This window comes from Phalacrocorax carbo, chromosome 10 (assembly GCF_963921805.1).
Source record: "Phalacrocorax carbo chromosome 10, bPhaCar2.1, whole genome shotgun sequence".
Classification (NCBI taxonomy): Eukaryota; Metazoa; Chordata; class Aves; order Suliformes; family Phalacrocoracidae; genus Phalacrocorax; species Phalacrocorax carbo.
In genome coordinates this window covers 17,663,842-17,691,759 of record NC_087522.1, presented here as the reverse complement: position 1 = coordinate 17,691,759, position 27,918 = coordinate 17,663,842, and the positions used below count along the sequence as shown (strand labels likewise).

General features: G+C 40.5%; 1 protein-coding gene across 6 annotated transcripts in view; it reads left to right on the top strand.

The window, feature by feature from the left end:
- Window positions 1-370: 370 nt before the first annotated feature.
- CLUAP1 (clusterin associated protein 1) overlaps window positions 371-27,918 on the top strand; it is a 73,143-nt gene continuing 45,595 nt past the window's right edge. For 2 of the 6 annotated variants that reach the window (XM_064462115.1, XM_064462120.1), the window contains exons 1-8: window positions 524-665; window positions 1,328-1,439; window positions 3,447-3,531; window positions 7,606-7,785; window positions 8,906-9,001; window positions 21,995-22,078; window positions 24,130-24,263; window positions 25,453-25,594. In XM_064462115.1, the coding sequence (XP_064318185.1) occupies window positions 644-665; window positions 1,328-1,439; window positions 3,447-3,531; window positions 7,606-7,785; window positions 8,906-9,001; window positions 21,995-22,078; window positions 24,130-24,263; window positions 25,453-25,594 (855 nt within the window). In that variant the 5' untranslated portion in view covers window positions 524-643. Of the gene's footprint in view, window positions 453-521; window positions 936-1,327; window positions 1,440-3,446; window positions 3,532-7,605; window positions 7,786-8,905; window positions 9,002-21,994; window positions 22,079-24,129; window positions 24,264-25,452; window positions 25,595-27,918 lie in introns of those variants that run through there. The other 4 variants (XM_064462118.1, XM_064462119.1, XM_064462116.1 and 1 more) reach the window with 4 other exon arrangements.

The following is a 27,918-nucleotide window of genomic DNA, read 5'->3' as shown; positions in this document are numbered from 1 at the left end:
AGTGCACTCCGCTGGGTCATGTCCAGCTTTTCATGCCCCAGTACCCCCAAGTTCTTTTCCACAGAACTGCTCTCAATCCCTTCATCCCCCAACCTGTGCTGATGCTGGGTGTTGCCCCGACCCAGGCACAGGACCTTACACTTGGCATTGTGGAACTCCACGAGGTTCTTGCAGGCCCACCTTTCCAGCCTGTCTAGGTCAAGTATCTGTACCAGTGGGTCTTTGAAAATGCTTGATGATGGCTCTTAGTCTTCCCTCCCTGCTCCCTGAATACACGTTTAACGCAGGCTCTGCAAAGGTGAGGCTGGATGTTGCCTGAGGCAGACTGCTGGTACCTCAGGGTATGCCGGTACCCTCTGGAGCAGCCATCTCACCGGCAGGCCCTGCCACCCTGCAGAGCCAAGGGGAGGCCGGGCGACCGGCGGGGCCGCTCCCTTTCGCCGCCCCGGCTGGTAAGAGGGTGCCCGGGGCCCGGCCTGCCGCCACGGCCCTTTCACTTTCCGCAGGAGTTTGGCCCGGCCGCTGCGCCGTAGGGTGGGGTTGCCGTGGCGACGAGCGGCGCGGCCTAGTGCGGCGGCGGCAGCAGCAGCAGCAGCAGCAGCAGCAGGCGGAGGCCCGCGGGCTACTCTGGGCTTCCCCGGCGATGTCGTTCCGCGACCTCAGGAGTGAGCAGCGTCCATGAGGGCAGCGGGATCGGGACGGGACGGGACGGGACACGGCAGCCCCCGGCCCTCCGAGGCCCTCCGTGCCGCCGCGGCTGGCTGGGGCCTGCCGAGCCGCCCCGGCCCCGTTGGGCGCCTCGGCAGCCGGGCGGGCCCCGCTTTTCCTTTAAATTTTTGCCCCGTAGTTTCACCTGGAGACCCAGGAGGCAGCGCAGGCGGCTGAGGGGATTTGGGGCTGCCTCAGGCCAGGGCTACAGGAAAGCCTGCTGCAGGGTTTGTCTACTTTTCTTTCTTTAAATTGACTGGTAGGCTGCGCTTTAACAGGGCATACGTAATAAAAGTAGAGAACAGGGACAGGCCCGCCTCTGCCTAGGGGTCATCACCGCAGTCCACAGTTCACTTCATTTAAATGGTGTGTTTTGTACAGAGAAGCTGTTTTAACGTTGTTTCTGCCCAGTAAATCTGTTAAAGATTTGCCTTTTTACTCAGGTGTGTTTTCTATTGAAATGATAGTATTATTATTTTAATTAACCCATACAGTTTTTTTTAAGAGTGAACAGGGCATATCTAATGGTAAATGAACAGCATGATGTGGGAACCGGAGTCCTTGATAATGTCCTAGCTGGATATGTAAGAAGGAATCCCTGTTCTTGCTTGTTTTTCAGATTTTACCGAGATGATGAGGGCACTGGGGTATCCCCGACTCATATCTATGGAGAATTTCCATACCCCAAACTTCATGCTTGTTTCCGAAGTACTTCTCTGGTTAGTGAAAAGGTTGGTAATTAGGCTAACAAATATTGGGGCTGATGCTGGGACATGATACGTATCTTTGAAGCTGATGTTTTCATGTGAAACTGTATTAAGAAGTTTGAAGAGGAACATAATGATACTTAGTAATTCTTTGAGGTCTGCCGTTCTAAATATCATATTGAAAATATGGTAGTTACATTTGCAGGCTTTTAGTTTAATGATACAATGAAAAAAACTGAGTTTGTTTTAGTAGTTGAAGTAGAAAATAGAGTGACTCAGTCCTGCAGAGATTGCATCCTGATGGTGGACATACTTATTCAAAAACAGCCATATCTCTTTCGCATAATCTACAAATCGCATTACCATTCTGCCTATATCTGACCTTGCACCCCAAACAGGGTGGTATATAGTCGGAACTTATCAAAACACAGTTAATTCTTACCTTGTTGCTATAGTTGTTACTGGTTCAACCTGGTATTGTCTAGCACCCATGCCATCTCTTAAAAAAAATAGAATGATACAGTACTAATCTATTACCATACAGTTGTAGTTTTACACCTCTTAACCCATTGACAGACTTTGGTTAAATATATATGAAACTTGAGGCGCTGATCAAATTACACACAATCTTCTTTCTCCCACGTTAGTGAAAAAATAAACTTAATTTTCTTAAGCTACTCATAAGGTAGAATATTACAATTGAAAATATGACAGTGACCCATTTGCCTGATTGCTATTTTTTGGCCTGGATTCATAATTAGTGTCCATTAAGTTTAATTACTGAGCCATTAGAAATTTGCTGAACGCTGTTGTAATTGTAATAACATAGGGAAATACTTAGAATGATTCAAAATTACTTGGATTAAGTTATCTATATATTCTTTTAAATCCTGCTGTTACACTGAAGGTCTAAATTACTCGTTGTTTTCAACTCATGTTTAAAAACATAAATCAGTGTGCCCCCTAGTATGTAACAGTAAAATAACAGAGCAATTGAAAGAAAACAAAAATGTTGTTTTAAAAATGTTTCTCTAATGAACCCGAACACTTTTTAAAGTTTAAACTTATGTGTTATAACATTATTGGGAATCCTATGCCTAACACCAAATAGCAACTGAACACTGGTATCCTTTTCTATTGTGGTTCAGAAGTACCCTTGATGCAGGCAGACAGCTCTTCCTGCCTTTTAATTACGCTTAAAAGCAGAGAGGCAACTTTGCATGTGCCTTGCTCATAATTTCAAATGTGATTTGAAAGCGAAGATGCTTTTTTGCCTGTCTGAATGCTGAAAATCTCAAAGCCTTTTATGAGACTGGGAATTTACCTTTTTTCTTCCCTGGTTCCTGTAGGCTGGTGACTTCTAGAAGTTTCTGCATTTCACTAGTGTATTTTTAAAGCATTTCACAAATCTTTCAATTTGCTTTTTCATAAGTTTCATTTATTTTTGAAAGTAATATGTTTGGAATGATGTCTGAGTGTGAACAGTTCTTGTGTATTTTGAGAGTGTGGAAAAGTGTCGTAACATTTCAAAGGTGGCTGGTTTTGTTGTTACCAACAGCAGAAATCTAGAACAAGTCATTTTAACACCACCGGAAAGACTGGGAGTATTAACTTGGTCATATGCCTGGTGTTTTAAATTGTGAAGTCACACGTGATTAACTTTAGTTTGATTTCTGTAAGCAGCTTGTGATTTAAGTAGTAAATTATTTCTGAAAATAAGCATTTCACAGGCTTGATTGAGCCAGCTAAGTTTTGCTCCTCTGTGAAACTGACTGAAAAGATGTGTTCAGGACCCCAGAGTAACAATTCCTTCTGGAGAAGTGTCTCAGGTGTTACAGCTTTGTGGTTTGTACACAAACCCAATGTATGCATTCCAGGGTCTGGATACCCCAGTCTTCAGTAGGAGCTAAAGATTTATTTTCCCATCTCATACACGGTTGTTTTGTTTGATTTTTGCCTCACAAATGAGCCAGTCTCTTTAATATTGCACTTGTAGATTCTGACAAGAAACACGCGTGCTTCTTTCCACAGGTATGAACCTCAAACTGATATTCCTCCTGACGTGGAGACAGAGCAGGACCGTGTTTTCTTCATTAAGGCGGTGGCTCAGTTCATGGTAAGTCTGCCTAAGGAGTTGCGCTTAAGCACACTGAAATCCTGGTTCTGTATTAGCTTTAATGCTTTTGCTCCTAACCCCTTACAATTTCCTTGCAACAGGTGGCTGAGTATGGCTTGTGCTGTTATAAACTTGAACAGGCCAGGGTGTTCTGTTACTGAAATCACGTTGAGTTACATACATCTCTTTGCAGAATGGGGGTATAAACATTTACTCTAAAACAATATTCATCCTTATCACTTCGTATTTATAAAAAGGGAATGGTGAAAGATGGAGCTGTAGGTATGAAAATTTTTGAAGCCATTTAAATGGGTGCAGAAGAGATGCCATCATATTTATCGCTAACTTTGGATGCCTGATTCTTTTGTATGCTTGAATAATAATAATTTCTGATGTTTTCATTATGATATAGAGTCATATATTGGTATTCTGTTGTATGAGCCTTCTCACTAGATTGAGTCGTGTTTTTCTCCGATGAAATCTTTTATTGTGTTATGCGTGAGCATACTTGTGTTGGGCTGTCAACTTTTTTTAGTCTCATAGAATAAAATAACATTGTCCTTCATATCACTCTTGTTACTTTGGTGCAGCATGAGCCTTTGCTGTAATGACATGCTTACACAGAGCACTCTTAACCAGATGAAAAAAATCTTAGTGGGGCTGCAGGTAGGTCTGGAAGCAGTGGAAGTCTTTATGCTAATACCAAAGATTAATTCCTTATAATACTTCTTCAAGTTAAAAAAAAAAAATAATTAAAATTACTTTAGAACCAAGCCAGCTTTTCCCGTCTGATTTGTGATGATGTCCACCATAAATTTTCTTAATTCTTAATTTTACTGTGTTCAGAGCATGATACACATCCGTACGTACCAGAATGCACTTTTGAGCCCTGGAGCATCATAAGTAGTAGTGAACAGATCTATTTTGTTTGGAGGTATTTTCCCCCTCCAAATCAAACATGTCTTAAAAGGACAGGTATGGAAGCAGAAATAACGCTATGCATATATTTTCCTTTTAATAGCTGATTTCATTTAAGAAATCCCAAGGGTTTTGAAGAATTACATAATATGATTCAGAAAATCAAAATAAAGGAAACTTCTTTAATCATCCTGTACTTAGTTACTATTACAAGATTATACGGGGATTATTTGAGGTTTTCAGCATTTTCAGAATGAGAAAAGCTTGTAGACATTTCCTTAATAATTCACTGTCCATGGAATCCAGTTATCTTCTCCGGTAGCCAATAGCTTCATGCATCCATAGCCAGATGTGAGATTTGACGGAGACAGATTTGTCTCAGAAGAGAATATCAGGATAGATTAATCATCATGAAATATAACTAGAGTATTGCTCTCCTTTACTGAATAAGGAGTAAAGATGTGTTAATTTTTTACACAAATTATGTATTGCTCTGTGTTACTGGTAGTTTGAGAGCTTACCAAATGTCTGCTTTTCAGACCCAAAAGTTCCCAAAGTGTTTGCAGGGTTCTCCTACATGGTGTTTTTAATCATTTGCCCACCTAGAACTGCCCTAGTCCGTGTGGCTCAATTCCTGGTTCCTACTCAAGCCCACTTGGATCCGAATTTGAGGCAGGGTGCAGCAAAAGCCTCTGATGAGTTTAGTCTCATGGAAGTGGGTTATTGCAAACATACCAAGCAAATCAAGGTACCAAACATTTTGCAAAAGGCAGGCATATTTGTTTTTTTTAAAAAGTAACAGGAGGAGCAGTTGATGCGATATCTGCTAATAATCTGCTTCCTGAGTGCTTTCTGGGAAGCATCGCGTGTTCCATTCCTATTTCAGCCTGTGGAGATTTAGAGCCACTACCTCAGTACCCAGGAGACTATCCTAAGTATTAAACAAGACAGGGAGATGAGAACAATCCTCGTACTTCCTGTGAAGAATGTGCCATTGTACAAGAAAAAGTGCAAAATGTTTGGGCTAGATGGGCTAAAGACTGTGACTCTGCAACGGAGTGGCTGGAACGCTCAGCTGGGAGTTCTGGTTCTTCCCGGGGCTGTTTTTGCATTTCCATCACACTGTCAAAACTTGACTCTATGATAATAATAAAGCAGATTTTAAAGTAAAGCAAACTTCCTGGCTGTTGATGCAGTGTATGTCTATTTCTCTTTTCTGTTGCATTGTAATAATCTGATCTTCAGAATAGCTGGAGGTGATTTTTACTGGTAGTTTAAAACTATTTAGAGTCGTTATAAAATAGGTGACTGTCTCAAGCTTTCCAAACATGAAGTTACCTTCTTGAGTAAGGAGTGTCATTATGCCAATTGGTAAAAATACATGTATTTTTCATCTTTTTTAGTAGCCTTTGAGTGAAAAAACTTTTTTTTCCCCTTTTACTAGGCATTGATTTTTCTCTCTTGGGGTTGAATGGAACTGAAATTGGAATTTCTGTCTTTAACAACATCCTTTATGATGTGGTGTGTTAATCGTCTTTGTGTAGGGGATGTTTAACAGACTCTGACAATTTAATGACCTGCTTCTCTTAAAATTTAATACCTATTGCTTCTACGATTCGTTTTTTAGGTTCCTCCTACTGAAAGGGAAGGAAGGAGAACCTATCTGGCTTTCCGCTTTGTGTATTGGCTCATTTGAGGTCATGCTGGTCAAAATTTTCAAAAGCAATGAGGGTTTTTTGTACTGTAAGTCTCGTATTCCCCTAGCTCAGGGTGTGCAACATCAGTCACCTGTTCTGGAAGTTTAGACTTCACTTTTCAGCTGAATTCCTGCTGGCAGGAAGCAGATTTAGAGTCAGTTTCCTCTGATGGGTTTAGATTTTGGGACGAGTCGGTAAGAGGTAAACATTTCTTGGAAACCTGATTGTGAAGTCACAAAGTTTGACAAGATGCATACAAAGGAACATGGGCCAACACTATTTGCTTTGTTTCCTTTGTTCTTTGAAAAGTTGGAGCTAAATCCATGGTTTCCAATGTGGTCCTTTCTCTTGTTAGTTTCACAAAAATTTTCCTGCAGTCAGTAATTATTCAGTGAAGCTCAGTGCAGAGTGGGCACAACTTGTACCAACCATTTTAGTGTCTGAGTCTTTTACCCCAGATTGAAGGTCTTGCACTGTCAGAGCCCTAAAGGGGTGTGAATTGCTTACGGTAACTCTGTTATACCAAAGTTGTGTACTACCACAAGAGAATTGAGGATAGATTCTTTCCACCACACAGTATTCCAAAAGGATAAACATTTTAGCAGAAGTTTCACCTCAAAAAGATACTGAAAAGATGATGTTAAGTCACTTAGATGCTTAGTTTTTGTATTCATAACCGGTGATCAATTTTTATTTGCTTGCGTGTTTAGTCATGCCATCAGGAAGACTGCCTCAAAATTTTACCTGAAGTTTGGTGTTGGCTCTTGTGGCTATTAATTTATAATATAATCTTGTATGGAATTTCAAGAACAACATTTGTGTCCTTTCTGTGACAGATGTCATTTCTGTTATGCTCTTTTTTTCCCCTTTATGCTTCCGAAGTGTAAAAAGATAATATATTTTTAAATGTTTTTTTTTTCCTTGCTGATCTGTCTGTACTTTTCAGAGATGGAAGACAAGGGAATAAAATCACTAATATCATAGCAGGGGAAAATTTGAGAGAAACAAAGTATGCTGAAGGTACTGCTGGAAGAGAAGACAGTTAAATTAGAATAATTGATCTTATTCTTATAACTTGTTAAGGGTGAAATTTACCTCTCTGCAGCATCATCATAAGACCTGGGCAGCACTTACATTCCACTTAAACTTAATTTGAATTTAAGTGGTGCACAGGGTTTTTGCTGATCTTCATGCAGGGAAGAATTAATGGATAGTTTGAGTTTTTTCATTCTGGCAATTATCTGCAAATGTTCTGACATGCAGAAAGTGCACGGTTTAGAAAAATTTCTTCTAGAAACATCAGTAATATGATGAGGCAACCTTGTGTTTCAAAACAGGAAGATTTATTTCTGTAAAGCAGAGCATGGTGCTCCCAAAAAGGGCTTTTGAGTGAAGTGTGAAGAGGTAAATGAGGATTTTGTTCTTTGTGACACGATGAATTCATTCTTTCTTCCCAAAGGCTACCAAAGCTCACATAAAGCTCAACACTAAGAAGCTTTACCAGGCAGATGGCTATGCAGTGAAGGAACTGCTAAAGGTCACCTCTGTGCTTTATAGTGCTATGAATACCAAGGGACTGGAACGGGCAGACATGAGTGAGGAAGACAGCAGCAAGTTCAAGTTTGATCTTGGCTCAAAAGTAAGGAAAACTTGTACTCTTGGTTTGGGCAGGGTTTTTGTGTTAACTTATGAAAACCAAATCTGTTTTCTGTCTGAAACTTAGGTAGAGAATGCTCTCGCAAGGAAGTGGGTATGGTTTTAACTCCTACTTTCTGTACCTGAGGTTATATGCTATGATTTCTTTTTAATCTCTGTGAATTCTCAGCTGGAAGTGTAATGCAAGGCAACAGTGGCACAAAATTGGTTATCTTTGGTTTGGACTGCTGTTGAAATCATAGAAATATTGGAGTAGGCCAGAATAAAGACTATTTTCTATCTACTAACCTTGTTGCAACAGGAGAAGTTTGCAAAATACTGTCTAAAAGAAGGTTTTCAGCCCATTTGCATTGAAGGAAAGGGGAATCTTCACGTTACCCTAACAGACATCAAAGCTGTTCAAGCCCCTAAAATAAATGCCATCTCTAGGTATTAAAAAAAACCCCAACACTTTGTTAAATAAGAGGAAATCCTCTTACTGCTTTTTGTTAGTTTTAGCTCCTATTCTGTATTACAATCTTTTTAGTCTTTGATTCTTTTGTAGCTATACTATGTCATGCCTGCTTGTTAGGCAATAATACCACTGTTCTTGAAAAAAATGACAAAAGCACAGGTAATTTTTCCTCTGTGTAAGTCTGGTGTGTCTCTCTGAAGAAGGCACCTGAAGAAATAAAGAAAAAATGTATGTAGATGATTGATATTCATTACCCGTTCAATGTGCTAGTCACATACCTTTTGTTATAGGTACTTTTTACTTTTGCATATGAAAAAGGTGAGGCTTCCCTGTGCCCTGGGCAGCACATGAACCAACTACTGGCTGAGTCACAGTTTTGAGGAGGGTTTTTTGTTGTTGTTGGCCTAAAGTGGCTGGAGTTTCACCCAGAAGCCTATGTCTAGATGGTGCCTCATCTAGACCATTTAAAGCCAAGAGGCAGGCTTGCTCTGATTTCAGTGGATAACTTCTTCAATGCTATAATGTGTTTTGGCCATTGTGTGGACCTCCCATGCAATTTTAACATCAAAATGGGAAAATTCTGTCGTGGGTTTTCTTTGTGATATTGGGTATTCTCTTTTGCTATTCAGTGCTGTTGATCTGTTTCCAGATTGCTGACTTGAAGGCAGCCAGACAGCTTGCTTCTGAAATCACCTCCAAAGGAGCAAGTCTGTTCGACTTACTTGGCAAAGAAGTTGAACTAAGGGTGAGTATGCACTGGATAGTCTATAAGAACTTCTGTTTGCTGGATCTTGCAAAGAGAAAAGGTGAAAAAAGTATCAGTAGTTCTTCTTAATAGCTGCATCTAAAATGAATATTCTGTGAGTTTGAAGGAGCAGGTCTGAAAGTTTGCATTTCCTTCTCACTCATTGTGCTGGTTTTGGCTGAGAAGGGGTTAATTCTCCTCACCGTGGGGGGTCGGCTACCCTTCCAGCTTCCCACACTCTGCCGGTGATGGGGGGCTGGGAGGGGCAGGGCCATGGTGGGGGCAGCTGACCCCGACTGGCCAACACCATGTTCATTCTGTACTGCGTTTGTTTCTTGCTACTCTGCTAGAGTCTAGTAGACTTTCTAGTCTCATCACTGGGTTGAATGACTGAATGCACAAGATGGGTCTGACTAATCCTGTATAGGTACAGAGTTTACCTTTTCCAAAAAGGTTTGACAGATTGAACTTGTTGTCTTGAAGAAATCCTGTTTTAGGAAATATGATCTTTGCTTCTCATTAGCTCTGGGTTTATATCCTAAAAGTACAAGGTGATGCTATGACAGCACAGTGAGAACCTCCAGAGAGCAGCAGAATAGACTTTCATCCTCTGTTCCTTATGATTTGTGACTGGTTCCAGCCGCCTTCAGTGATTTGTTAAAACTGAAGAACCCATTTTTGGCTTGGGTGTTAAATGCCAAGTTTGGTACATAAACGTGTGACAAAGTTGAGACTTCAGCCTGTAGCAAAGCAAATAGGTTTCAAGTTAAAAGCCATGAGGCTGCAGCAACCAGTTGTTTGGTGGAATTTGTCAAGCTTTTTTAATTATATGCACCCAACTCTGCCTTCACTTGAAGTATGAAATTTGCTTGTCACATGAGAGGCTTAGGGATAAATGCTGCCGTTTTCTTCCATTGCTGGTAGGTCTGATAATGCGCACAGAAGTCAGGGGAGCTGCAGTTCTTGCTAAGCAGCCGGTGTTGAGGGCAGTGAGGAGCTGACCCTCATTTCACACAAATTCCTTGGATCCTTCACCAAGGTGGTGAGGTGCTCAGATCATCACAGGAATGACATCCCCTGCCTGCCCTTCCTGCCCAATTCCAGGTGGGCCAAAGTAGAAGTGCAGTTAACTCTGTCTTCATGTGTGGAATTAGAGCTTGGTGTGTAAATATCGAATTAGTTGCCATTAATTTAAGGTTACTTTTACTATTTCGTTTTTTTAATGTGAAGATCATTATTTCAGTTGCATATTTTCTGTTGATATTGCGTGGCTAAGTAATGAATGCAATAAATTGCACTGGCAGAGGGACTGCGCTACTAAAGGGCCATAGGAAACCGTTATGGTTTATTTTTTCATTACATTTTATGTCCTGAAACCTGTTGCATGTACTAAAATGCATCAACAGGTATGCTACTGTTTCAATGAATTTGAAAATGTAGTTTTATGTTCCCCGAACCTTTTTTTCTTTTCCTAGTCCATCCATTTCCAAATATTTAAATGAAGGATCTTTCTGCCTGGGCTTAGACAGACTGATGATATATCTTGTTTCTATCCTAAGTGAAGACTGCTTCAGTTTCCAGTAACTGTAAAAGAAATGCCAGCATTTGGCACTAATGGGCTGACTAGGTCTGTTCTCATAGTCTGAGCAGCTTTTGGGGAAAGATCATTAGGAAAAAGTGAAATAAAACTCATTATTTCCTTTAGAAATGTTGACTTTAATTTGTGTCACAACCTTTACCTTATTTATTGGAGGGGTTTTTTTTGCACATAATTTATACAGAAACTGTGTAGAAAAGCCTTATACATTAGATAAATTCTATTGCTCCAAGTCATGGAACACTTTTTTTTAACGAATCACTTTCTGAATGACACAAATTTCAGATAGAGAAGAGTTTATTAAGGGAATGGTTCTGTTAGTTGTATTGCAGATACATAGCGATGTAAATGTATGTGCCTGTTTATTGGGAAGATTTTAAGTCTGTATTTGTTTTCCTGGAAGTGTGGTACCGTGCCTTTCTGATGTTTTTGGAAATACGTTATTTCCTGACTGAATATATAGTTCTTATGTATATATAAAATGCTTTTAGAGTTGATCTGCAATGTAAATAAACCTTTAAGAACAGAGGAAGAAACAAAACCTACAGGTAGTAATTTGCTGAATTCAAACTATGACGCTGTTAGGTTCATATTTTGAAAAAAAACCAAACCCAAAACAAACAAACCCACAAACACCAAAATACCAAAAGCTATACTCTTGGCATCAGATGAAAATCACAGATGTCATTCTGGTTTAAAAAAGAAATCAGATTTTATATTTGAAAAAGAAGAGGAAGGCAATTCCTGATTAACAGTCCTAAAGCAGCAGAAAGCTTAAATGTAAAGAGAAGCCATTTGGTTCCAGCCCTGCAGATATGTGCAGAGATTTCCTTTCCCGCTGTCAGTGGATCCCAGCTCATGCAGCGGGGTGTGGAGCTGGGTGTGGAGGGTGAGTACAGGCGATGTGTGTGTGTTGTTATGGCTGTGTCACCTGTACTGTCAGGTAACTGTTAAATGGGAGCTTGGCCAGGTAACTTGGGTGGACAGTTCAGTACTGAGGGGGAAAGGGATGAAGAGCCTGACTTGATCAGAGGTTCTTTGGAGTTAAGTGTTGAACTCCACTGAAGCTCTGTTGTTTCCAGACCAAGTGCATATGAGCACAGTGTAGGTTATTGGTGTCCTGCAGCAGTGCAATGGTGGGGACACAGAATTTTTATTTTAAAACGCACTTAAGCCATACATTTGCAAGATAGTTCACAGTTTCCAGTCTTACTGGTCCAAACCTGAAAGCATAGAATTTGCAAAGTTGGAATTTGTAGAGCGTAGTGGAGTTGATGAATGAATTTAGGTACAACACTGTCATGATCCACTGTTGGGTTGAACAGTTTGGCAGAGGTTAAACCCCCTTGCTTTCCATCTGACCTCAGATAATTCTGGGAAGTTGGGGGCGGCTGGGCCTAACTTCAGATTAACTCCAATATGTTATCATGACGAGGTTCCTTTTACATTCTTGGAAACAGAATTAAGACTCAAAACAGAGTCAAGTGCTAAGTCACTTTATTTGGCCAGAAATAGATACGGGAGAGAAAAGCACAGAAAGAGAAGGGAAAAAGGAAAGGTGAAAAGGGGAATGAGAGGGAGAGAGTGAGAGAGTGGAACTGTTGCAATAGCTACCACCACAGATCATGCGGCAATTTGTCTGTCTGTCCAGGCAGTCCCTGCAGTCCGAACGGTCTAATGTTTCATCAAGTCCAGTGGAAGGGGAGATTCCAGAACGCTCTCTTTATATGGTTGTTCTTTTGCATAGTCAGTAACTGTTCTGCATACCCCTGCCTCCCACTCGGCGGTGGGGCACATGCCCGGTAGTGTCACTACGGGGTGGTTAAAAAGTTCTAGAGGGTCTGAGTCCATCTGTTTCCCTGCCCCCCCCCCATATGTTGCCAGTCAGCCTTGGGCCCGGTTGTATGTGTGGAGGACGAGCACTCTGAGATAACGGGGCACACATTCCTGCTGCTTCAGCCTTGGTGATTAAACTGTTCCATCCAGCTGCCATAGTGATTAGGCTTTAGTTGTGAAACTTGTCTGTCAACAACGTTGAGACAAGTTTTTAGTCCCTGACAAACACATCCCTAGGTGAAAAGTAAAATCTATGCATGGAGACGTATGTCTTCATCTTCATTGTTTCTTTTACTGCCAGGAGGACTTTCTCTGCATTGCATTACTATGTAGCCTTAATTTTCAGAATATTTACAGCCAGCTTTGGGAGAGTAACTAGGTACTTTGAGTTCTGGTTTTCTTTAATCTGTTTTCTAGCTTTTTTTTTTTTTGATGGAGAAGGCGGAGGTTAATTTGGATTTGTTGTGAGGATGGGAGATTTTGTTTGGATTTCCTTCTCCCTCTTCAACCACTATGCAAAAGGTTTAGGATGATTAAAAGAAGTAGAAGTTGCAAGTACCAGTGTTGTGATTATGCATGTCAAACCCAAAATCAAGAATAACAGCAATAGAATTAATGTCAGTGCTCGGGCAAAATGCAGCACCACTTCACTCTGCATTCACTTTGGGTTTCATGTGTGGTGGCTGCCTCTGGACCGACACAGCTGACTGCTGCAGTCTTGTGAACAGACGGCCAAAAGGCGTTGTACAGTCAGCGGTCCTCTCTACCCTGTAACAGCTGGTGATTGGTCGGTTGTTTGTGGGGAAATAGCAAGATGACTCTTTGGGGGGAGGCAGGGGTGATGAGGTGATCCAAATAATTCTTTAGCACAAAATAAAGCAGTAATGACTTTCAAGGTCAGTTGTGATCAGCTGAGGAAGAACGCTCCTAAGTTACCATACATGGAATATCCAAAATCCAAAAGGAAACATTCACGGCTATTTATAAGACCTCAGCAAAGCTGCCTGCCTGCCTGCCACTTTGCATCTGCCAGAGGTCCTGTGGACATATTAGCAGGAACCTGTCAAGAAGCTGCCTTGCTCAGGCTTGCTGAATTATTAGACACAGTAAGATAATGAAGCAAAAAAAAAAATTCCAGAATAAAACTGCCTCTGTGCTGGTGGCAGGCATAAAGATTTCAGACCTTCTCAAGGTTATTTTCATTTTATTTACCTTTTAATTAGCTCTAAGCCATGTAAAAGTGAAGAAAAATTAAAATAATTTTTTTTAACGTACTTACCTTGTGCTGAAGACGGGCAGCGCAGTGGCTCTGTTTTCTAATGCTCCTCTTGTCACTTACTCCATCTGTGACGTTGAACAAACTCTTTATTCCCTGTGTATCCTCTTGTGTACGTAAAGTAGTTTCTGTAATTTTGTAGATTAAAGCTTTTAACAGCCAGATATAGTGTTTCCCAGTCTATGGAGGATAAATTTCTGAGTGAGTACAGGGTACTGCTACGAGTGTTGTCATTATGTATGCGCATAGTATAAGCTTGTTCCAAAACTGATGGAAGTCACTGAGACTCTTTTACTGACTTCAGTTTGTGAAACACTTGAATTAAACTCTTAGGAGAGCCAAAGGCGTTTAGATCCAGCTGTGGAACTGAGATGGTATTAGTTACCATGAAAAGAGTTGCCACTGAAGGCATTTAACTTGGATCTCTTTATTCGCAGCTTTTTGATTAAAGAACACTTCCTCCCTGCCTCCCTCCACTCACGCTGCTGAGGCTTGCTGCCGACTCTTTCTGTGGAGAGGTTGATGTGATCTGAGGGATGGCTGGATTATTCAGTACTATTTGAAAGTTAACTACAAAAAAACATTTTATTTTGTAACACTGAAGACATTTTCCATCTGCCAAATGTTAGTTCTGGAGGAAGCTGATAAATTTATTTCTCTCATTTCCTGTGCTTTGGTTACAGAGTTGCCACACATATGATTTCTAGTGGAAATTTGTAATTTGAAACTGCCAGAACTCTGGGGAATTACCTAGTTTGCTTCAGGTTTTTTTTTTTACTGTCCTGCTTCTAACCAAAACCTAACCTATCAGTTTTGAGGAAAAGGCCTTATTGCAAAGTGGGAAGCCAAAATTAAACCTTGCAACTGTAAGATACAGTTGAATCAATACTGTCCTATAATGTCCTATGTCCTATATAATGTCCTATATTTTAGATTGCGCTAGCCATAACCATGGTTATATGGTATGTGAATATAACATTTGTGGGTGTGTTTTATGTAAGAAATAATTCTGTAGTGACCAAGAGTTTTTAGCTTGAAGACATAGCATTGGCTATAGATTGATGGATGACCCATTTCTCCTTGCAATTTGGGGACTAGTTGTGTCAGTGCATTGATAATTTTGTCAGTCAGCTGGAAGATCTGAATTCTTGTAGCTCAGTTCTAGACTGTTTTGAAAAACCGTCCTAGTTTGGCAGGGAAGAAAATCATATTTGAACCATCTTTTGTATGTCACAGCATTTGTCAAAACCTGTATGGCTCTGCAAGAAGTTTCACTTAATTGAGCTAAATCAGAAACAGCATCTTCTGAATATCTGGTGAGGTTTTAGTGTCCGTTATTCCTAACATTCCTTCATGAGACACAAAGTATAGCCATGTCAAAATTTTAATTACTTAAGAGGAAGATGTGCTGGCTTAAACATAAGGACAATGATTTTAGCTATTTAAAATGCCTTTGTTCCTGCCCAAAGAGAGCCACCCAGTATTTCTGTTGCTGGAATACAACAGCCGCTCCACTTATTGCTGGTTAAGCTTTGCTGAGAATGGAAACCCGAATTGTATGGCAATGTTTACTGAAGTCAAAGGCTTGGTGTGAGTTAAAAATTCAAACTATCTCTTTGGGTGGTGTTGCCGCGTACATGGTGCCTGCTCCTACCTTTTCTGTAACTTTGCATGATGGCCTCATGTATCTTTGAGGTCTGAAAGATGCTGCTGAAAAATATACTCCTTTTTGTTGCCTTTTTTTCTATGAAAATCATAACCCTTCCTGAAGTTTTCTTATATGTTAACTATAAGGAAAGGAAATTCTATTTCTAATTTTGTTACAGAAGAATGTTGACAAAAGGAGAAACTGAAAAGATTTTTGCCTGACTGGGTGTCTTGCCTTTTTGATGACCCTGCTCTTTTTCCCTTTAAAAAACAAAGAGCTCCCACCTGTCCAAGCTGCCCAAGGATGTTTCTATCAGTACAAGAAGGACATTGAGTTGCTGGAGCATGTCCAAAGAAGGGCAACGAAGCTGGTGAAGGGTCTGGAGAGCAAGTCTTATGAGGAGAGGTTGATGGAAATGGGGTTGTTTAGTTTGGAGATGAGGAGGCTGAGGGGAGACCTTCTTGCTCTCTACAACTACCTGAAGGGAGGTTGTAGTAAGGTGGGGGTTGGTCTCTTCTCGCAAGTGATGAGTGATAGGATGAGGGGAAATGGCCTCAAGTTGTATCAGGGGAGGTTTAGATTGGATATTAGGAAAAATGTCTTTCCTGAAAGAGTGGTCAGGCATTGGAACAGGCTGTCCAGAGAGGTGGTGGAGTCGCCATCCCTGGAGGTATTTGAAAGACATGTAGACATGGCACCTCAGGACATGGCTCAGGAGGCATGGTAGTGCTGGGTTGATGTTGGACTTGATGATCCTAGAGGTCTTTTCCAACCTTAATGATTCCATGATTCTATCTGTTTATATGAGTAAATTCACTCACAAAGCTAGCTTTTGCTCTGCTAGAAGAGATATGTTCTTGTCATCTTGCCAGATGCTGAAGGAGCCATCGCAAGACACCTCCTGGTTAAGGACCCGTTAAGTGACACCCTGTAGTCCTGTGGACTAATCCAAGTTTTGCCAATGCAGTGTGCCATGAATCCCTACATGAAGCAAAGTAAAGGTGAGGTGTTTAAGGAGTTAGATAACAGTAAGCACATGCTGGGGTTTGTGAGCTGAGGGTAATTCAGTGGAATCAGCTCTCAAACCAGAAGACCAGTGGACCTGGAGGTGCGTGTGGGGAGGGAACAGAGCAGTGTAACTGCATGCTTGTCAGGAAGGTTTAAAGTTCCCTTTCTTGCCTCAGCAGCCTGTATGCCAGCATTTGTAAGAGGTTTCTTCTGTCATAAATCATATGTTCAGATTACTTCTTATCTGGCTAGGCAGGCATTCTGATTCTTCTGGCTCTTCAGAAAAAAATATGCTTTCCAGTTGGTTCTCTTTTTGCACATCAGGATAGCCAGGGGGTTTCGGGCACTGTCTTCAACTGAGGGCTCTGCATTGCTGAGTAGGGAACTGTCTCTCTGGATTCCCATGGTGGACTGCTGAGATGAGCATACAAGAAAGCAGCATAGCCTGGAAGCAGCAAAATTCTCAATTATCTTGAGCTTTAATCTCTTGAGGAGGAGAATAGACTGTCAGGAAGTATCAGATTCCTTCAGAAGGTCTGGATTATTTTTAATGTCCCTCCTGTACCTTCCTGTTCTTGTATAATGATGCCTAATGATCCATTCCCTGTACTGGCCAAATGCGATCACAGTGTGTGTTAGTAAACTCCCTGAATAATAAACTCCTCAAAAGGAGAGCTTTATTGCCTGCACAGACAGCAGTAGTTGCAAAACCCCTATTTGCAGGGAGTAGGGGATGTAATCTTTCCTGTACTAAGATTGAAGGCAACAGTGGCAGTGAGGAGGTAACTTTTGTATGTATCAGGCTTACCAACTCCTGAAAAACGAGGAAGGATGTAACCTGTGGTCAAAAAACCTTTGGTGCGAGACCAGTGTGTTAGAAAATTTTTCATTTCTGATCCTTATCACAAAAAAAAAAAATGTTTAGAAACCTCTGCTAGCCCTGGAGTGCATCAATATATATGTATATTACACCACATTTATTGTGAGTGGCTTGTGTGCTGGTCATGCTTAATTACTTGCCTTCATTCTTTACTGCAGTTCAGAAGATATGTGCATCCATTTATCTATATATCAAGCATGCCAGAAGCTGGTTTATCATGTTTTGATGCATAATGATGGAAAACTGTTACCAATTGAAAATGCTTTCCTGGGCATATTTGCAGAATGGCTTTTGCAATAGTGGCTCTTCATCATTAATCAAGTCTATAGCTCCTGGGGGAAAATTCTCAGTGAGGGAAGTGGTGGGGTGCATTTGCAGAGATGGTAGCATCCTCATGCCCCTGCTTTTGGCTTTCTGCATGGTAACATTACTGTGCAGCAAGGGAGTGCGTGAATTTAGGATGGCTTCAGTGTTCCACATTAATACGGCAGCACCCAAGGAGACAGGAGAATCAACAGGGGTGTAATGAAGTTTCAGACTAGATATGAGGAAGAAACTTTTTATGCTGAGGGTGGTTTAACACTGGCCCACGTTGCCCAGAGAGGTGGTAGATGCCCCATTTCTGGAAACATTCAAGATCAGACTGGACAGGGCTCTGAGCAACCTGATCTAGTTGAAGATGTCCCTGCCTATGGCAGGGGGGTTGGACTAGATGACTTTTGAAGGTCCCTTCCAACCCAAACCATTCTATGATTCTATGAAGTTGAATGGATTACCTCTTTCACATTAACAGATTTGCTCAGCAAGACAATGCAAAGTAGCAAGTGCGCTCAGAATTTGCGCCTTAGTTTACTTTGCAGGAACCTCCACATATAGACAAGTGCTACCATCACTGCTACTGCCACCATCACTGCTACTGCCTTGACAGTCGATTGACTTCCAGAGGTGTTCTTCAGGTTTCAATAGAAGGCCAAGCGATAGTACAGCTATTTCCCATTCTAGGTTTGACATGTAAACTAAATGAGCCAAGCTACAACTGAGTCCATGAAAGTCCTTCCAGATTTCAGAATGGACTCACAGCATTATCCTTCACGTAAGGATTCTGAATCAGATTGTCATACTTGGTACACGATGGACAGGAACAGTGTACCTAGAAAGTGCTGTTTGCCGTTCCCAGTTTTCTGCTAAGGTCAGAAGATGGTAGGAGCTGTATCTTGACCCTCTGCTAGTACTTCGTCTGTGGAGCCCATATGATACTTGACAGCTCTAAGGAAACTTATCTTCACTTTTGATGCAAAAACTGGTGCAATTTGGGCAGAGCTGGCTTCAGTGCTAACCTTTCCATGTCCTGTGGGGAACATCCTGTCAGGCTGTGCTTGGCTCTGCTTGATTGGGTAGTCAGCTAGGCTTTGGTTAGAAGTCTTACTTTAATGAAATTCTCATTTCTAAAGAAAACAAAGCTTGCAAGTCTAAACCAGCCAATTAATTTGTTAGTATTTCCAAATTGGCTTTGTCCAAAGTGCAATTCGAAACTTGAACAATTAACATCGCAGCCCCTACATGCAGCACCAAATATTAGTCCAACCAGGGAGAAAAAATAATGCCAGCAAATGGTGTCTCTTGTGTGCCTTCATGTGTTTTCTTTAATAATTGTCAGCTTTAGTTCATCAAAAATAATTTTACACTTGGCCTCCCTAATTTTTAATTAGTATTTATCATGTAAAACTCTAGCCAGGGAGCTCTTGGACATTTGAAACAGGAAGCACTGGTAAGTGGTAAACAATCAGCTCATTCACAAATAGCTCTCTGGTTTTACATATGGTTTTCTTCTCAAGTTGTAATTACCAGGCATAGTCCTAAATTGTTCTGCTTCTTACCTTCTCTTGCCTGATAATTTTTTGTATATTCTTCATCTCTCCTGAGAACTCTATTTTTAATGGTTAATTTAAAGGAAACCTCTTGAGTATTATAATGCGTGTTCTAATTAGTACATCTAATTGCAAGGAGTACATTACTTTAAAAGGAAATGAACAAGGCCATATTTTTCAGCTCAGTTTCATTTGCACACTTTTTTTGAGCACAAGGAATTGTGAGTACAGCCACTAGCAATCCAATACCTGACATTTGGACAAATTTAGAAAATTGGTTTTGCCTTCAAGTATACAGCCTATTTCTATCCACAGATTTAAGCACGAACAGAAGAGCCTTTGTGTAAAGCCAGGTTTTAAAAATATCAGTTGTCATGTTACTGCATATTTTATATTGGGTAAGAAATACTAGCGAGGGTGAGTTCGGCTGGAGGAAAAACATGCTCTATTTGCTCATGGGAGGAGTCAGAGGTGGTCAAAGTGGGTTTATTAAATTTATTTTCTTTAATTTGCTAATGGCTTAACAATGTTTAAATTGACCAACTCTGGTATTTTAAAGTAAATGTTTTTCCTAATGTCTTCGTAATCTTTGTGGAGTATTTATTTTTCTAACGTGATCAGCCTTTCTTTTAATCCTCTTCTATATGGTTAGTTGCAGGGTCTTTCCTGAAAAGACACATTAAAAATAGTTTTATCTTTCAGAGTTTTCACAGGATAACAGGAAATGGCCCAGTGACAGATAGTGAGGGAAGCTGTTACGAACTATTAAAAATTTGTCTACAGCTTTGATACCCTCAACATATATTTATTTTTCAAATATATTTCCATTATGTATTCATATAATGGTCCACTGGACTGAAGCTGTAATGGTCCACTTGGACTCTCTGTTGGGGTGCGAGGCAGTTAATTGTCCTGACTTTCTCCTTTTCCAGCTTAGCCCTGACTCAGCAGCCTGAAAATAAAAATTTCTGCTTTTACACTACTCTCCATTGGCCTGGCACATTTTTCCAAGCAGGTGTGACTGTAAGACAACCTTGTTCTAGAAAATGATGTGGATTTCTGCATGAAGACTCTGGTCTGTACGTGACATTTCCATGGGTAGTAGAGGGAAGGTAGGAGAAGAAAAGACATTAAACTTGTACAAATTATTCCAACTTCAAAGGCTAGATCCACAGAATGATATCTAAAACCCATCAGTTACCCTGACCCAACACACACTGCAGTGACTTGTGCATGTTCTGTGGGTGTTTTACCAGGCCACTGAAAGGAAATTGGTAAAGTAGTTGTTATAATTAAAACTAAGTTCCTTGCTGTTTCTTTTATCTCTTTTGAAAGTGGGAAGGAAAATAATTTCCTTCCCCCTGCTGAGTGATAAACTGTTTTGTTTGAAATATGTTTGCTCTACAGCAGAGATCTCACTGTTGCCATCAGAAGAACTGAGTACGGTTGGCAGGGCAGTGTCTTCACCGGACTGATCCTGCTGCCATTTCAGTTCAGGCAAAGCCTTCACGAATAAACAGGCATTTGGTTGAGCTTGTTAAATGCTTAATGTTCTCAGAACAGCTACTGAGCTACATTATTCTTGTCCAGTCTTCCTCCAAAAGTATCTAACTGTGGAGTTACTCAGGAATGTGTATGGTGCAGACTCGTTGTATCTTATTTTCATTCAAATTAACTTTCTGCTGCTTGGTGTAAGCTATCACTGCCACTAACAGATGTAGCTCCTGTCACTATACCCACATAATATTTCTTCTTTTCTTGTGCCAGAAAAAAAACCCCCTTTGTGCAGCATGTGGCAGGTCCTGTCAGAGGAATAAGCTCAGCACAAAAAGCTGATTTTTTGGGTGGATGAGCTCCCTGATTGGGTTCACCATGCAACTCCCTGAACTTGATTTCGTGGGGAGGAAGCTAGGCTGTCTCTGCTAGTACTTGCCTGTGCACCTGGAGCGTCTGGTATGGTAACTTGACAAAGTAATTGTATCTGCTTCCAGAATTCATCTTGTAGTAGGCTGGGTACAGCCTGTTACAATGTTTATAAAGCACTTCGTGATTCTTCATTAGATGTTCTCTAGAGAGGTGCTATTTCCATCTTTATCCACCTGTTACCGAATAGTTTGCCAACATAAGATGATTTTAAGGATGTTCAGCTGGAAAAACTCCCTCCTCTCCTCCCAGTAGCAAACAAATAATCCAGAGTTTTCATATAATGACGAGGTCAGTGTTGTAAGACATCATAAAAACAAGTGCACGCTGAATACCCTTAAGCCCATCTGTCTCCAAAACTGCTGAGAGTGGAAGAGACTTCTTCGTCCTTTGGGACCAAAACAAGAGTCACTGGGGTTTTTCTGAGAAGTCTGAACCACTCAGTTATCAGAATTGGAGAAACCCATACATCTGCATCATCTGATTTTTGTGTGGGCTTAGGAGGCATCTGCTGACTATCCCAGCTGCCTGGCAGAATTAGATGGATTCATAGTGCTTGTTGCTCCACAGGTTTTGTGACACTGTGGTCATCTACCTACACTATTGTTTTCATGGGTCATGTTGTAAAGATGATGAAATCTTCTATGCTATGTTGCATACCTTGCTCAACATGGAATAAACAGTGCAGTTTCCAAACCTGTGTTAAAGAATACTTGCTGTTCAGACAGTAGCACTTACCTTGTTTTGAAAAGATACCTTAATTACTCAGCCTCACTTAACTGACTTTTTCATCACCTCTTGTTCTTTAAATTATCTGAGCCTTGATGAATAAATACTAGATCCTACTCCGTTTATTATGCAGATGCTCATATTGTTGTTGCTTGACCACCCTCAGTTCCACACACATTAGTTCCTTTGTGCAGTGTTTAAATATATTGGTGTATTTTTATTTCATAGGAAGCAAGAGCAGAATCTATTGCCAGACCTTTGGAGATAAATGAGGCTGAGAAGATGATGAAAATTGCCATTGACTCTGTTCTGGTAAGCAAAATGGTATTTATTTAATTGCAAAATTATCATTCTTCTCCTGCAAGAACAACATAGCTCTTTTTATCAACAGCCCAGGGTTAAGAGTGCCAAAGCACACATCACCGTCAGCGGACTGGACCAAGTAGTGCTGCACCTAGTTAGTTAATAGCTAGTGTTGAACTTCAGTTGATGGCTAATGCAGGCTTTGCTCTTTAGGTAACATCAGATCTGTGAACAGAAGTTTATCAAGGCAGAGATCAGTCTGTGATGACTCCTTGTGTCATGGTAATGAATGTGGTCACTGATGATCTTTATGGTTCATTTAGGAAATCTGTTGTGTTCAAAGTGAACAAGCACATTAATTGAAACTGATGGCTTTCCTGGCAGAGTGAATGAGATGTCAGCACAGCCAGAAGTCAGAAATCACAGCCTGCAGCAGGAAGGGTAAATTATATTAGCAGCAGCACCTAGGAGAACATGTTAAGACCTGCTCTGCTGTCAGGCTGTATAACTGTGTGGTTCAACATGCAGAAAAATTCCTCCAGTTGATGCATCAAAGAACTGCACTTGGCTTCCCTTGGCTTCTCTTTTGGGAGAAAACACATTGTAACCATATTCCCTGCCTCAGTAATAGCCCCAGAAGTTCTACAGGAGGGATAAAAATTGCCTATATCAGCACAGAAATCCCCATCCCACCTACGTTGTCTAAGCTGGACTTAGACAGGACTTAGGCAGGACTGCAAGGGGTGTACTTGGTATCTCAGAGGTTGTGAAGTTGAGTTCTGGAATCAGGATGGCTGATCTGGCCAAGGGGTGACAAGAACTAGCACTGCGCTAATTAGAGCCATGCCAGTGCATCATTATGGCTCTCATTTCAGAGGGCCTTTTGTCTGTCCCACTCTTGGCAGCACTGTCCTTGCTCCAGTGTTTGGTTCCTGTGTTTCTGAGCCATTAGCTGTCGTCACAGCTAATGTGCAAGCATGGTAGTTAATCAAATCCTAGTGATTGCTATAAGTTATTTAACTTCAAACTGTATCCAATCCAATTGTGTAATTACAGGGAGTGGAGTTCGAGATTTAAACAGCCAAGGAATAGTCAATAGATACTCCAGGCGATCTTTCCTTGTGTTTCTGCTTCTACTCGCAGTCTATATGAATTCTGAATGTTGTTAATATGCATTGCTATTCCAGACAGTAGTGCAAATAAACTAACAGCAGCATAGCAGAGCAGTTGGCTTCTTGGGAAATATAAGTAACACATAGCTCAGCTGGTGTAGTTCTGGACCAGTTAATGAAATGACCTATTACAGCTGAGCAGCACCTAACAGTTATGGCTGGAATTCCAGCGAGTCTGAAGTCATCTTTCTCTCTCTCTCTCACTCAAAAGGTGTTCATGGTTTCCTGAACATGAGCATACTGAATGGACTCAACTCATTTTAATAAGCTGGAATATACCCACTTCCCCCTCCTGATTCCTGTAGCGCATGTTGTAATGTTTGGGATTCTTCCCAGATTTTGAAAAGATGGATAAAGCAAGTCTTAGAAAAGGATGAAGATATTTAGATAGAATAAGTTCTTTATAAAAGTGACCTTTATCTTGAAGAAAAAAAAAAGATGGAAGCCTAAAAATTCTTTATAATAGTACCAAGAAATAAATGCATTTCTCACCTGTGTTTATGCAGATACTTACATGTTGAGAGATGTCTTTATGTATCCTGTCAGATTTTTTTTGAGAAGGCTTCTTGTCTTCCTGTATTTTACTGCTTTTTCAGTGAGAAGGAAAAATAAAGGTAAAGTCCAGGGCAAGTTGTGGGATTTTTTTCTTCTTTAAGAATGTCTGGGGAAAAAATCAGGTATTTTAAATCTGTAAATATCTAGTTAGTTCATTATCCTGCCCAGAAAGAATATTTTAGTTTTCATTGCCTGGCCAGTTTATGTTCCTGCTCATTATTATAAAGTTATTTGATAACCTGAGATGTGAGATTATATAGAAGGATGGTCAGGATCTGAAAGATAATTCTAATTATTCCAGTACAAGCCATGGTTCGCATCCTTCTCTTTTAGGAACAAGTCCAAAAGACTAAAGACATGTTGAATAATGTGGCTTTGGATGAAGCCAATTTGGAAGCCAAGATTGAAAAACGAAAATTGGAACTGGAAAGAAGCCAGAAGAGGCTACAGACTCTACAGAGTGTTCGGTAAAGATTATGAACTGATTATCTACTGCATAAATGAGTGTTAGCATAAATGGTGGAACTGTGGTGTTAATGCTTAGAGCAGCGAGGAGTGAAGTCTGTAATGAGACTGAGATGATGGGCTGTGGGAGAGAGAGATTCTCTTCTCTAGAAATGCCCAGTCTGGATTGTAATTATTCATTTTTCCTTCACCATGTATTTGAAATCAGAATTTCAGGGCTGTTAAAAGTGGCCAGATTATTTGGTGGGGTTGCTTAATTGCTGCTTGAGCTGTACAAAATGGTCAGGTAGCATGTCTTGTCTTTTCCTTTGTCATTAACCATAGATGGTGTCAGGTAGTTCTGAAAATGGCAACTGGTGCAAACATTCCGTCTGTTCCCAGAGGCTTTCAGCGTCCTCAGCCAGCAGTTAAAAAGTTCATTATGCATCCCTGGTTAGGATAGGTTCCTCTAGACAGTGATACAGTCTGCCATAAAATCAAGATGTTCAGATTGACAATTTGGATTGATTTCTCACCCATAATTAAACTGCTGGTTTATACAATCTACAAGATCATGCTCTATTTTTGACCTCATATGAAAAAAAAAATAAAGGAAATAATAAAAAAATGAGTGGTGGAAGGAATGACATTGATTCATTTACATGTTTTGATCAGTAACACTCTGGAAGGAAGTATGTTGGGTAGATGTGAAGCATCAAACAGCAGTAGTGTTCTTTGGGGCGTAACAGTTGGCTCTGTAATCTAAGGACATCATCACCTGTTGGTGTCAAGTCTAGTTAGGCTTGTAACAACGCAGCACAGCTTTGTAGCAAATAAGTCTCCAGCAAAGCAGGTGATTTACCAGCCATGCTACAAGATAGGTTTTTGGAGTCATGGAACAGCAGGATAATTAACTTAGATTTGTCTGCCAAAGTGGCCAAAATGCTGCCTGTCTGCCTGTTTGGAAGGGAATGATAGCGGGTACACAAAAACCTGTCCTTTGCTATCTTTAATTTTTGTAGGACAGGTTAGTGGGATTTTTCATCTATTGCTTTTAGTCTCTGAAGTAGTGTAGAATCTTGAAAAGAAAAGGTCCTTTTAGATTGGTTTAGTAGACATGGAAAGGTAGCTGCAAACCCAAAAACGCTTATTTCAGAATTCTGCATATACAGGTCAGTATTCCACTGAGTAGTCTGTGCTTGTACTCTCCAGTCCTGCTTTTATGGATGAGTATGAGAAGATTGAGGAGCAACTGCAGAAACAATACAGCAGTTATCTAGAAAAATTCCGTAATCTGACCTACATGCAGCAGCTCCTAGATGATCATCGACGGACAGAGCAAGAGATGTTTGAGGTAAGACACCTTAGAAATGCTCAGCAAGACTATATCCTGTAGTTCTTGGCTTTATAACAGAAAATTTTTTAATACCCCTTTGTCAAAGCAGCGCATTACTAGTTGCAGAGCCAGCTCTGAGTGACTGGCAGTTTACTGATAATCCAATAAGTGTGACTGCTCTTGGGCAAGCATGATAATACAGCTTTATTTTTTGAGTTGGTGACGTTAAACCAGTGTAGTGATGCCCCTTTCCAGTTTCTGACTCCCCCTGATTCGTTTTCAGTTGATGTTTTTAGTTCATGAAGAATGTTTTCAGCATATCTAATCTTCCTTTTGCTACATACAGTGTAGGTGCTAAGAGTTATTAGGTGCTTATTTTTATCATCTGCCAACAACTGATGTATAAGGGTTTCTCAGCACAGGGCTCTGCAATTCCCTCATAGTAGTCCTCATCAATGAAAACAGCAAAGAGTACCGTGAAAAGATCAGATATGCCGGAATCCCCTCTTACATAGGCTTCAGTTTTGTTTGGCAGAAGTTCTGTTTTCTGTTGACTTGCTGAATTGTATCAGTTCAGTGCAATTCTCTATTTTGTATTCTGCTGGATGATCTGCACCTGTATCTCTTCTTGCTCCATACTTTGGGTGCTTGTTGGACTGCAGCACTTTCAGCCGACCTTTCATTCAGCTCCCTGTAGCTTCATGTTTTACTTGTTTGGCTTTTCATCCTTCTCAAAGTGTATCTTCTTCATTGAAAACATGTTTCAGTGAACGGTCTCCCCTTGGATCCTGGTACTGGTGGGTATGCTATACCTTGAGTTAACCAGTGGTTCCTCTTTCTGGATCGTCCTATTTTTCATATGCAGATCATGTTTTATTTTGTCAACGCAACTTACTCTTGTTCCTGGCAGAAATGCAGGAGAGCTGTGCATAATGTTCCTTCTATCTGGTGATGACTGCATGTTTTGCTTTTGCCTTGTCTGTATGTGTCTGCTGATCTGAAAACATGGTAGTTTGACCCCAAGTTTTTAGTCTTCTCCTTTAACGTATTTATACCTTTGTTTAGTTACAGTAAACATTTGTGACCCTTGCTTAGGTTGCAAATAAGGTTCAGTAACTTTAGAGTCCCCTTTCTCCTATAACCTGTCTCTCTTGCATCTGTGAGATATCTTTTTAGAAATCCTTGACATTCTATAGACCTGATTGTGCCGAAAAGCCTCCTCTTTGATGATCGCCTGTACTCTGTTCTTGCCTGCCTAAGCTGCACAGCACAATGTGCAGGGCGCTTCATAACCAGGCTTCAGGCTGTTCTACAGTCTGCAGAAAATACAGTAATTTCCATCACCTTTTGGACATAGGAAAAGGCATGCTGTATTCTGGTTAGATGTCTCAAATATTTTGCTTCATTATTTACTTGGAGGGATAAAATAACCTGTCTCTTAAAAAATAACATGGGCATTTGACAACTTGTTAATCATTGTGAACCAATTTCCTGTTAACCTCCCTTTCCATGAGCAGTGTCTCTGTAGATGTTATTTCATTTATTTCTAATCTGTAGTCAGCTTGGTATTTTCTTGTGTCATCTTTTATAATGTTCTAGATCTTCCCCATGTCTTCAGCCAAAAAAAACGTCCTCAGTTAAAACATGATCTTGAAATGAAGCCTAAAGTCTGACTTTTCCCTTCTGTTCATATGCCATTGAGACTTAATACTAAAAGTAGAAATTTTTTGAACTGAGCTGCCTGAAACTGTTTATAAATTCATGCACAGAAGTTAGTAATGAGTTGGCATACAGTTCTTCAGGGGATTTTTCTTAAAAGATAATAAGACAAAGAAAAAGCCTATGTCATTCAGGGCTGTGCCCATGCTTAGAATATAAAGAGCACTTTTTATTTTCATTTTTCTTCTTCTTTCTGTGAGGCACCTGGAAATCTACCCATATAGTTTGGCTTTTCATTTACTAGGATAAGCAGGTAACAATGCTTCAGCATTGTGCAGAATTAAGCGTATAAAAACTTGAGACAAAAAGATGCAGTTTTCCTCCACGCACTTCTGTCACTTGTTATATGCAATATGCATTAGCAGGCATCAGAACTGGAAAGATATGCTATATGTTAAAAGCAAAATGACATCAGGTCTTCTGCATTTGGAATGTGTTCTTGTCATGTCTGGTGGTCTGTATATGGGTGTCTCTAACCATGACCTCAAGTGATCAAGTTATTTGTACTGAACCTTATAGCTGTTAAATACATTGTGTTAGCTTAAACCAGCATAAAGTTTACCTGTCAAGTCTAGTTCTATAGCTTGAGCTTAGCCCTGAAGGTACCCTGAGACCATTTATTT